The following is a 12,600-nucleotide window of genomic DNA, read 5'->3' as shown; positions in this document are numbered from 1 at the left end:
AGGAAGGAGTGGTCCACTCTTCTCTGATCTGAGCAGGTTTCTGGGAGGCTTCCTACATCACTGAATGATGTGAAAGTCATTTGGCAGAAGGGAGGAGGCTTAGGCCTTTATTCCTTTGGAATGTCAGACCTGGACAAAGCATTAGGGTATAGAATATCAGAGCTGGAAATGACCTTAGAACATAGTCTGTTTGAACATAGATGGAAGGGAACATTAGGATGTCAGAGCTTGCAAAAATGAGACCCAGGGAGAGAAAGTGAGATGATTTGCCCAAGGTTGAACAGGGAACCAGTGACAAAGTCTGATGGAACCCTGGTCTGCTAACCTCCCATCCCCAGTTCTTACAGCTGTACTGTGGTTGGATCTTTAGGAGAGACTATCCCCATGGCAAGCCTGAATAGCATATAGCATTCTGGGGCCAAACCCAAGTCATCTCAGAGGTAGAGTTGTGGGGACTAAGCCAAAGGAGAAAATTAGTCTCTTGCTGTTGTTGTGAGTTATAAAGCTGGAGAGGGATGAGAGGGAGAAAGATTTGGAGGGGAGGGGGAAGAGGAGAGGGTGAGTGATGACACCAGGGAGAGAGGCTCTGATGGTGGCCCAGGAATGAGTTCGTGCAGCTGATTTACAGCCAGATTCTAATGCCAGGGAAGGGGAGGGAGGAAAGAAATATTAAACGACCCAAGTGCTTGCCTTGCTGTCTTGTGTGCTTTAAGAGGGACGGGAGGGGAAGTTGGCACCAGCTCACTAAGGGGAGATTGGGCTCTCATTGAGATAGGAATCCCAGGGGCAGTGATGAATGTAACTCAGCTCTGCCCACACGGTTCCTTTTGGGTCCTGGGCTGATCTGACATCTCACTCCACCCCCATCCAAATCAAGACTGGGGACACACACTAGGAGCTGAAGCCTGCTGAAATGCCCTTGGGCATCCAGGCCCCCTGATCCACAAAGATTTCCCTTTGGCTGCTACAGCCTCTGTCCAGTGCTGACCCTGTTAAAGCCCATCAGATTGAGTACAATCGGGGAGGGGAAAGGGGGGAGGGGGGAGAGAAGCAGGGCAAGAGAGGAGGAAAGGAGATGAGGAGAGGGGGAGGGAGAGAAGAGGGGGCAAAGGAGGGAAGGGGGAAGAAAGAGAGACAGAGACAGAGAGAGACAGAGAATGTAAGAAAAGGGGGAACTAAGAACTGGAAGGGGAGAGGAAGATGCATACAAAGGGAGAGAAGAGAGGATTGTCCTCCCCCATACCTTCTCACTCCCTCAGGATAGCCATTTTCAATATTTTGAAGGGTTGCCAAATGGAAAAAAAAAGAATGCACATTCTACTTGGTCCCAGAGGGTAGAATTAGGAAATTACAGAGAGACAGATTTAGGCTCAACCTACGGAAAACCTTAATGATCAGAGATGTCCAGAATCAGAATGGACTTGCTGAAGGGAGTAGTGTGTTCCCCATCACTGGAGGTCTTTGAACAGAAGCTGGGTGGCCATTGGTGAGATATAGGGGTTGAAACATATGCCGGCTGGTCTTTTCCAGACCCCTGGCTGAGGCAGTGTGTTCTCGTTCTCTCTCTCTCTTTATCTCTCTCTGTCTCTCTCTCTCTGTCTCCCTCTATCTCTCTTTATCTCTCTCTATCTCTCTATCTCTCTCTGTTTCTCTGTCTGTCTGTCTGTCTCTCTCTCTTTCTCTCTCTCATCCAATCAGTTGCTAGTTGCTGTCAATTTCACCTCCCCACCATCTTTTCCAACCACACTTTCCTTTATTCTTAGTGGTACCACCTTAATAACAGTCCTAATCATCACTTTCTTAGACTACTATAAGAGACTTTTGACAAGACTTCCTGCTGCCACTCTCTCCCTGCTTCAATTAAACTTTATAGCTCTACCAGAATCACTCTTAAACACAAAAATCTAATCATTCAAAAAATCTTTTAGCAGTTACTTATTGTTCAGGCTGCTAAAGCTGGCATTCAAGCCCCTTCACAAGCAAGTGTCATCCTATGTTGACAATCTTATCTCATGGTTCTCTCTCCACACACTATGATGCAAACCAGATGATGCTCTATCTCCCTGAACATTAGATGCACTTTCCTGTCTATTTGCCTTTTTCTTGTCTATGTATATTTGTTATAAGGGATTTTGGTTTTTTCTCTTTTTACCAGGGGGAGGCAGAAAGAGAAAAAAATAAATTTTTATTAATTGAATTTTTATTGTAAGAATAAATAATTTTTGTCTCTCCAGTAGCTCGGAGCACAGGGTGCTACAAACTGTGGTGTCTAGCTGTTTGTTCTGGTCATCAAAGTCCTTCCTGGTTATTGGTCACTCACAAGGCCCTGCCCTCCTGGTGACTGCAGATCTGATTCTTGGCTATTTGTCTGGACTGTTGATTAGCATCCTTGCTCCATCCTCTGGTATGTGTATGCCCTGGGCTCATGCTGGCATAACTCACTCCCTGCCCTGACCCTCCCTCTTTTTGGATGCCCTAACTCTGACTTGCCCACCCAGCTGTGCTCCACAATCCCCGAGGTCCAAGAATCACTCTACTAGAACTGATATTATAGATAAATTTCTGCTCAGGTAATAAACTGGATGGTCTTCTTAAAGTTTCTCTCCCGGCTCCAACATTTCATGATTTTGTACCTTTAATATGGCTGTCCTGATGGGCCTTGGAGCAAAGTTACTGGATCTCTTCCTCACCCTTTCCCCACCCAAGTCTTTTCTTCTTCAGGCTAAACATCCCCAGTTTCTTCCACTGATCTCCATATAATATGGTCCCCCACCCTTCTACCACCCCAGTCTTCGTGATCACTCTGATCACTCCTTCTATCTTGGCTCTCGTTTATCAGTGTGGCTGAAGTAGACGTGAAACACCAGCCACTGTTTGACAAGGGCAATTGTCTTTACAATTTAGGTACCTATAACCCTAGAATTTCAGAGTTGGAAAGAATCCACTTAGTTCAACTTGTATCTGATTTCCCTCCACAACATCATGGGACCATAAATTGGAAGCTGGAAGGGATCTTAAAGGGCATCTAATCCAACTTCATTTCAAAAGAAAGGAAATTGAGGCCCAAAGAGATGAGATGACTTGCCTGAGGTCACACAGTAGCACACAGAGCCAGAATTTGAACCCAGATCCTCTGACTTCTAATTCATCCTTCTTTCTACTATATCCCTGACTCCACCTCCCTGATAAATGGTCATCCAGCTTTTGCTTTACGACTATTTACTTCTCCAGTCTATTTCCATTACACAAATGATAAGGTCCCCAAAGGAACATTCTACCCTGAGAGGCAATGGCTCCATCCTCCCCATTTCCCTGGAGGCAGCTTCAGACAAAAGAATCAATTGAACCAAATTTGTATTGAGCACTTATTGGCTGCAGAGCTTACAGGTTTCCTTGGCTTCATCTAGGCCACTACCACCCTGTCCCTTTTTACAGATCAGGAAGCAGAGGCCCAAAGAAGTCAATCAACAAGCACCTATTAAATGCTTAGCATGTACCATCCACTGACCTAAACCCTGGGGATATAGAGAAAGGCAAAAACCTGGCCCCTGCCCTCAAATAGTTAATATTCTAATGGGGGAGACAACATGCCAATAACTAGGCACATACAAGAGATACAGAGTAGACAGCGTGATCCAGGCCAGTGACACAGTGGCACAGTGAATAGAGCACTGGGCTTGGAATCAGGAAGACTCTACCTATGTTCAAATCCAGCCTCAGACACTTACTAGCTGGGTGACCCTGGGCAAGTCACTTCACCCTGTTTGCCTTCGTTTCTTCATCTGTAAAATGAGCTGGAGAAGGAAATGGTAAACCACTTTGGTATCTCTGCCAAACCCTAAATGGGATCAAGAAGAGGCAGATGCAACGGAAACAAGTGAACAACAACAAAGAGTGGTCACACAGGAAGAAAGTATAGGAACTGGGATTGCCCAGAACCTCTGGCTCAGAATCCACGGCACCTGGTATTATGCTAATATCACTTGTCCAAGGTCATCCAGCCAAGGTGCATTAGCGGGACTTCAAACCCAGCTGTTTTTCAGGATCTGTTGGAATTCCAAGTCTGACTCTAGATCCGGGACTCTTTTATGGAGCGCCATCAGTGATGGGCACAGCCCTCTGAGAGATTTACTTAGTCATTCCATAAACATTGACCGAGCCCTTAATAATAATAATAGTTCTCAATTCCACAGGGCTTTAATGTTTACAAAGCATGTCCCCCCTAAAACAGCTTGGGAGGCAGACAGCACAAGGATTATTACCGACATTTTGTGGAGCAGTCTGGGATTAGGGAGTCAGGGAAGGAGGAGATCAGAACAAAGTTGTGAAGCACAGCTGGGTGGGTAAACCAGAATTAGGGCATCCCAAAAGAGGGAAGGTCAGGGCAAGGAGTGAGTTATATTGTTGTTGTTGTTTAGTTGCATCAGACTCTTCATGAGCCCATTTGAGAACTGCCACTCTGCCATATGCCAAGTGGTCAGTGGCATGAAGACCCAGTAATATCACAACTGTGGAAACTTTTCTCCACCCCCTACCCTTCAACCTTTGGTTAGATGCCAAGCAAAGTTTTCATAGTGGTAAATCACTGACCATTCCCAACCCCATTCTGCTCTGTATTCAGTCATTTGATGATCTCACTGAGGAAAAACATGGGCCTTATCCTTAGGAAGCTTACAAGGGAGTCCTCTTCCTTCTCTGAGGAGTCAAGAATCATAGTTCATTCCACTACAGTACATTGAGGTTCACATAGACTTTTGTGTGCACATGTCTCCCTAGATAGAAGGTAAGCTCCTTGAAGGTAGAGACTATTTTTTCATCTCTATCCTCAGTATGAAGCACAGGTAATCTACTTACAGACGGGGAAACTGAGAACCAGAGAGGTGAAGGAACAAGTTCATCTGTGGAACATCACTAGTAAAAGGCCCCATCCTCTAGTGATTGATTCATTCATTTAGCAGTCATTGATTGAACCCTTAAAAACATTTTCAGCTTATATTTATCTAATGCTTTGAGGTCTACTCAGCAATTTCGTCACAATAAGCCCATGACATAGGTAATCCAAGTATTATTATTCCATTTATTTTTTAGACGAAGAAAGGCTCACCTCATAGGAGATAACTTGCCATTGGTCTCACAGCTAGAAAGTGGCCGAGCTGATCCTTGAACCCAGGACTCTGCAGTCCACAAGTCTAATAGCCATTTCTCAGAGAACAATGTAAGACCATAAACAGTTCCCTCTTTTTTTCTTCCACATTCATGGAAATCACACCATAAAGTAAATCCTAATTTCCCACAGGAACAATGTTACACCCAAGGGGTTCATTCCTGACCCAGGACTTGGCCTTAATCCAATTGCTCTTACAGCATGCTATATGGACAAAACTCATCATCTATAAACCAAGATGCCATGAAAAGAATTCCTGATTTGGAATCAGGAGATCTGGATTCAAATCCTGACTCTGACACTTAACAGTTTTGTGACTTTAGGAAAGCCATATCCCCTCTTGTGGGCCTCAGTTCCCTTTTCTCTAAAATAAAGGAATTGTACTAGATAACCCTTACAAGGTGCCTTCCAATTCTAAATCTATGATCCTGCAAACCTTTGTGATCACTTCAAAAACAACTGTGGCATAAATTTCAGTGGCATAAATATACATGAACATATTGTAACACATGGAGCTAGTGACATCACTCCTCTGCTTAAAAAAAAAAAGGCATCATAGTACAATGGAAAGAGTGGCTCTGAGGTCAGAGGACCTGGGTTCAAATCCTGCCCATGATGCTTAACTGCTTATATAACCTTAGATAAATCACTTCTTTGGGATTCAGTTTCCTCATCTATGAAATTGGGGGAGGGGGATTCAATGGCCTTTCAAATCTAGATCTAGGGTCCCATTGCTGTTCAGTAGATCTCAATTCCCTACTAAGTAAAGGTCACACTTCTCTGCATGGCATTCAATTCCACAATCTGGCACCACTCTAGCTTCATCTCATACCACTCCCCTTGAGGCAGCCTACACTGCAGTCAAATCACACCTGTATGCTCCCAGGCTACACTCTCCCACCTCTATGACTTTGCCTGGAACACCCTCCTTGTTATTGCCTTTTAAAATCATACTCATCCCTTAAAGCCCACTTCAAGTTCTCTAAAGAAACGTTACCTGATCCACCCAGTCCATAAAGACCTTTCTAGCCCCACAACCACAGCCCACTGAATCACTCCTATCATTCACCTTTGTTTGCTAATACTCACTAAAGTGATCTGGAAACATTAGAGAAATAGACCCTATTATGACAGTCTGTGCAATATTTTATCCCCCTTGGATTATGAGAACCGTGAGGGTTTTTCTAAACTTCTAGCCACAGTACTGGGCCCTACAGTCATTCAACAAGCATATATTAAGGGTCTACCATGTACTGGGCACTGTGCTAAGCCCTTGGGGTACAAAGAAAGGCAAAAAAACAATCTTAACTCTCAAGGAATTCACAGTCCAATGGGGGAGGCAACTCAGAAAGGACTGTTTATAGATAAAGACAGGATAAAACAGAATAACCAAGACAGCAGGCACTCAAATGTTTGCAGAATTAAAGTTCCCTCCAAGTACTATAACATGTACACACAACAGTGCCCCCGTAAGAACTCTACAGTATGTTTGACTTATCTATAATTAATGTGTTGCTTATAACACATAACATCTGTTACATATATAGCACTCATTTTCCTGAGCTCAAATCCAGCCTCAAACACTTAATATTTGTGTGACTCTAGACAAGTCACTTCACCCTGTTTGTCTCAGTTTTCACATCTATAAAATGAGCTGGAAAAGGAAATAGCAAAACACTCCAGTGTGTCTGCCAAGAAAACCCCAAATGGGGTCAGGAAGAGTCAGACATGGCTGAAAATGACTGAACCACAACATATAGCGCTCTAAGTTTGCCAAGCACTTTATATTTAATTATCTTATTTGATACTCATAGCTACCCTGTAAAATAGGTGAGAATATAGTAAACATTTCACTCACCATTTTAATTCTTTCCTTAGAAAGATTATCTTTTAGAAAGATAATTTGGATAGCCCATGTCTCTTTAAAAAGCTGTCCCTGGAAGTCTGAAATGATCTTTTTTTTTTCCTCTTCTAGATAAATTTCCCTATAGCAAGACGAGGTATGCAAAATGACAACCAATCATTCTTTTCAAAAATAGCCATTAGAGCATATGAATATTTGAAGGCTGCTAGCTAGGGTTCAGAGAGCAGAAGTCTGGTCTTCATTCACTTTTTTTTCGATCTCATCACCTGTTTTGTAGCACCTTTCCTCCACTCTCTTACCCATCCAAAGGTCACCCCCCCAAAACCGGTATAATGACAGGAGATGGGACACTAAAGTCCAAAGATATATAATCAAATCACAGTTCTGCTATCTACACAGATTGGGCTTTTTCTGAATCTTTTCACTTAAAAAAATAAACAAACATCCTCAGCCAGTTTGGTAATGGGATAGATATGATCATCCCCATTTTATCTAAGGGAAAATAGGCTCAAAAGGTGAATTATCCAAAGTCACATAGAAAAAATGGTGTGCCTAGAACTCTAGTTTTTCAAGACTGGTTGGGTTAGGTTGTTTTGTTTTCCTATGTTAGCTTTATGTTTCTATCCTAAGGACAAGTTCCCAGATGTTACCAAGCATAGCAGTACTCTCAAAAATCAATTTCGGAGCTCTCTTGGGCTAAAGCTTGGGCTATAGGCTGGCATTCCCATGGCCAGTGAGTTGGGAGGGAAGAGAGGAGGTAAAGTAGTTGGAATGGAGGGGGAGAGGTAAGAGAAAGAGGGAGAATTACTGCTGTGGAAAGTAGTTGACATGGAGGGAGCAGGCCTAGAAAAATAGTTGGTCCAGGGGAAAGAAGGATCTAGCACAGAGAGAGTAGCTGATCCTGTGGGACAATCACTGTTGGGGGCTTAGAAAGGAGGGAGGAAAGAGGAACAGCTGCCCTCTAGAATTAGAACAGGGAGTTCTGATTTAGCATCTTCCATTAGATTCACACTTGTGGAGTGGATGATACGCTCCTCTCTACATAAATTCCTAAGGATAAGTGACCAGTCCCCTACTAACTCAAGGAGTTGACCCAGAATGGTACTCTCTCTCCCCCAGAGCAGAACAAAGCCTAGGAATCTGGCCTGGTTCTAAGGCAACATCACCAGGGCTTAATGCAGGCCGTTTGGGGATGGGGGTGAAGGACCCTGGGCAACCACAGGGTCAGCCTCTCCTTCTTAAGTGTTATTGATCCATTAAATATAACCACAGGCACAGAATCAAGGCCACTAAGCATCTCCATCCCTAGGAGGGCCGGAATTGAGTGCCCAAGCATGTATGCTCTACTCCTGAGCTGCTAGGGGTGGGGAAAGTGGAGGGGAGAGAAGAGAGAAAAGGTGCTGGGGGCCTCTGCCATCCCAGCCCCAGTTTCCAATGATGGATCAGGATCAGATGTCTGCTGGGGCCTGAATAATTCATAGCTGAGCCAGAGAGAGACAAGTCCTAGAGCTCCTTGGGCCTGTTTTCTGTCTCTTTAAATCAATTGTTGGGGAGGATATGGTGGTAGAGAGCCCCTCTGAGCTCTGCAAAAGAAAGAAGCTCCCTCTCAACCCTGTCCACTTCTGCTTCAGCTTGCTCCTCAGTCCACTGCTTCACCCCTCTACAGAATCCTTGAGAAACATCCTTTTCTTCTTCCCGATCCCTACCTCTCCATCCCCCCACCCAGGTACCAGTAGGCTGGGAAGCCCAAGGTCTGCATCTGGAGTTGTCTATGCAATAGAAGGAATACTACCTCCATCCTTCCCTGTGGCCCTCTCTTCTCTGTTCTCACACGACCCAAGCTTCTCTTCAGCGTGTAGGTGGCTTCTTAAGTTGCTATGATTGAAAAAAATATTAAATCAACCAGAAGAGCATTCCTTTCTACAGCACTTGACAGTTTCTATAAAACCTGCACATAATATATAAATTACTTATTGTAATAGAGTGACAGAGAGCCCTGAGCTGGGAGTCAGGAGACCTAGGTTCTAATCTCAGCTCTGACACAGACTCATTGGCTCATTTCTCTGGGCCTCATTTTCCTTCTCTGTAAAAGCCGCAGCCTCAGTGATTTCTAGGGTGTCTTCTAATTCTGGCATTCTAGGATTCAAGTTCTATGAACTCCCCTTGGGAATCTTCTGGGATTCAGCCAAACCTGTGCTGATCACTCCAACTTTGATATGCTCAGGTATCTGTCTCCTCTGGCCTAGATATAGAAGAGTTCCTTAAAATTCATTTCCTAATTTTCCACATCTGTAAAATGAAAGGGTTGGGCTAGATGGTCCCTTCCCATGTTTTATGTAATAAGGACCTTCTCAGATCTGACATTCTATGAACCCACTTATTTTACTGGATTCTCAATATTCCTGAGAGAGAGGCAGGGCAAGCACAATGATACCCATTTTATAGAATAAAAAGAAAAAAGTTGAGGACCAGAAATAGGAAGTGATTTGCCCAAGATAACACAGCAAGTTAGTGGCAGAGCTGGGACTCCACCCTCCTCTTCACCCCTAGATTTGCAGACTAGGTCTTTTTCCTCCACAAAATAGGATTTTTTGATTACTAGTATTAGTATGTTCTTAGTATAAAGGCAATTCAGGATCATTATGGGAAAACTCCCAGGTTTCAGTTAGGTCACCAATATAATAAGACCAGACCATGAAGCCGATTAAAGGAGTTTAAAACACAGATGAGTGAAAGCTGAGTCACTGACTGCCCACCCTTCCTTCTTTGAGCTCCTCTTGTATGCCAAGGCCTGTGCCAATGAGAGGACAAGAGGAAGGCAAAACAGAGGAGACACTAACTGAAGAACATACCATCTAAGCCCTCAAGAAGCCTAGTCTGACTGGGGAAGGGGAAAAAAGATACTGACAATCAAAACGGTAGATAGGGACAGTGAGCGCTGGGAGAGATAAGTGTGGGCTGGGGAGGTGGTCAAGAAATGCTTCCCCTAGGTGGGATCTGAGGTGGGCAGGGAGATAACTGAGAGACAACTCAGACTATCAGAGCTAGAAAGGGTTCCAAGGAATCTTCTAGTTCAAACTTTTCATCTTTTAAATGGATTGAGAAATGACTTGTCCAAGGTTGTACATAAGTTAGGGAGCAGAGCCAAAGTTAACACAAAAGAGTGGGGTTAAAGGGAATGTCAGAACCCTCATTTATCCCTACTCCAATTAGAACCTCGAGAAAAAGACTCAAGGCTGATATCAGGAAGGTAACTTTGCAAATTTGCCCTCCCTCTCCCCTAGTTAGGGAAGGTCAGTTCTTGGCTGGAGGTAAGGGAAGGGGAGGGGAGTGTCACTCAAATCCCTAACCTCGAACTCACCCTGGAAGAACCTTCCACCTTGGGGGCTCCCAGACTCTCTACTTTCCCCACAGTTGGAAGAGTGCAGGAAGATTTAAAGGAACAGAAGAAAATGGTTGAAGGGTGGAGGAGACCAATTCCACTGATGTGATGGAGCCACAGTGCTGAGTTGGGGGGAGGGGGGAGAGAAGTGAAGGGAATAAAAGGGGGAGGAGGGGCGGGGAAAATGGAGAACTCTAGAGAGTCCAGAGTCTGGGCCGCCTTCTCGACTCCCCCGCCCGCCCGGGACCTAAGGAAGAAGAAGGCGTGTCCTCCGTGCCCGGGAGGAGGGAGAAGAGGGAAGGCAGAGTGGTCCAGTAGTAAAGTCCTCCCCACACCCGGGCTGTCCTGGCGCGGTAAGGGGTAGGGAGGAAGCTGAGGCGTGCTTCACATCTTTCTGGAGAACCGATCTCCAGTCCGCAGCCTAACCATCCCTCCCCACCCACTTCCCCAAAGGGCACCTCGGGCTTCCAGCTGCAGAGAAACAAGCCAAGCCAGCCCAGCCCAGCCCAGCCCAGCTGGGCTCCTCCCTTCTTGACCCAACTCACTTTCTGAGGGGAACCGCGACCTTTATACTCTCCCCCCACCCCACGCCGTCCAAGCTTCCTTCCCGGGGGGGCCTGGATGTGGAGGCGGAAGCTATGGTCCCGCGCCCTTCGCCTCCCAGGGCTCCGGCCGCCGCCCGGGGCTCGGGGCTGCCAGGAGTCCTGGGTCCTCCGCCGCTGCCGCCTCCCCCGCCTGGGCTCCCGCCGCTGCTGCTCGCGCCACCGCCGCTGCTCCTGCTCCTGCTGCTTCTCCTCCTGCTGAGTACGCCGGCCGCTCCGTGCCCCTATCAGTGCTACTGTTTTGGGAGCCGGGAGACAATACGCTGCAGCCACATCGTCCTACAGGAACTGCCCCGCGACCTGCCCGCCGACGCGCACAACCTCAGCATCGTGGGCTCCAACCTGACGGTCCTGCGCGCCGCCGCCTTTGCCGGGGAGGAGCTGCCCACGGCCGAGGGCAATAGCAGCGGCGGCGGAGGCTGGGCAGTACGTCTGGCCAACCTCACATCCCTACTGCTCAACAAAGACAACATCCAGGTGGTGGAGGACGGCGCCTTCTGGGGCCTGCCCCGCCTGACCTCCCTGGACCTCAGCTACAACCCGTTGGGCGTCCTGGGTGCCGCTGCCTTCCGTCTACTGCCCGCCCTGAGGGTCCTCAGGCTCAATGCCGCCGTACGCGGGCTTGGTGAGCAACTGGACGCCGCCATCCGCGGCCTGGCCACCCTGCGCCGCCTCGAGCTGCAAGCCAATGAGCTGACCCACCTGCCGCCCTCCGCCCTGGATTTGGCCCAACTAGAACTGCTGGACGCGCAAAGCAACGCGCTGACTGGGCTGGCGCCGGTTGAACTGCGCGCGTTGGGCAGGGAGACCCAGGGGACCCCGACGGCTCCGGGCCCTAGAGGCCTGAGCGTGTGCCTAGCAAAAAACCCCCTGCTCTGTGACTGTGGGGTGCGGGCGCTTCTGACCCTACTCAACAAGGCCCCCTGGCAGGTGCCTGACGCGCGCAGTCTGCGCTGCGCCGCGCCCCTGACGCTCCAAGGCGTTTCTTTACTGGCCTTGAACGAGTCAAAGCTGAGCTGCGCCCAGGGTCCCCCAGAAAAGGAGGAAGGGGATGAGGAAGGGAAAAGAAGGGGGAAAGAGGAGGAGGGGCCGGAGGGGAATGAGGAGGAGGGAACCGAGGGAAGGGATGAGAAAGGGCAGACGGGTACTGGGGAGGAGTTGGAAGCGTCCTACGTCTTCTTCGGCATCGTTCTGGCGCTCATCGGTGTAGTCTTCCTTATGGTCCTCTACTTGAACCGGCGAGGCATCAAGCGCTGGACGCGCAACCTGCGCGAGGCGTGCAGGGACCAGATGGAGGGCTACCACTACCGCTATGAACAGGACGCCGACCCCCGGAGGTCTGGCACCGCCAGCTCGTCTGGCACCCTCTGAACGCGGCGCTCTCGGTCAGGCAGACTGGTCTGCTAGGAAGAAGAGGGAAACTTAGCCCCTATCTCCACCCAACCTTTGGCTCTTAGCCCCTACCCATCCTTTCCCGTCTTCAGCATTTAGTCCCCAATCCCTCCCCTTGCCTCAACTAATCCTTAGCTCTTAACCCCTCCTATCAAAATTTAGGCAGTTTGCTCCACCTGGTAAACCTGTTATTTAG

The 12,600-nt window shown here is 47.5% G+C and overlaps 1 protein-coding gene across 1 annotated transcript; it reads left to right on the top strand.

The window, feature by feature from the left end:
* Window positions 1–11,048: 11,048 nt before the first annotated feature.
* Window positions 11,049–12,383, top strand: TPBGL (trophoblast glycoprotein like). Its single transcript, XM_027848107.1, has one exon. The coding sequence runs from the start codon at window positions 11,049–11,051 to the stop codon at window positions 12,381–12,383; it is 1,335 nt and encodes a 444-aa protein (XP_027703908.1).
* Window positions 12,384–12,600: the final 217 nt, after the last annotated feature.

This window comes from Vombatus ursinus, unplaced genomic scaffold, assembly GCF_900497805.2.
Source record: "Vombatus ursinus unplaced genomic scaffold, bare-nosed wombat genome assembly UNPS02005659.1, whole genome shotgun sequence".
Lineage (NCBI taxonomy): Eukaryota > Metazoa > Chordata > Mammalia > Diprotodontia > Vombatidae > Vombatus > Vombatus ursinus.
The sequence above is the reverse complement of the archived record's forward strand: the minus strand, read 5'-3'. Positions and strand labels throughout refer to the sequence as shown.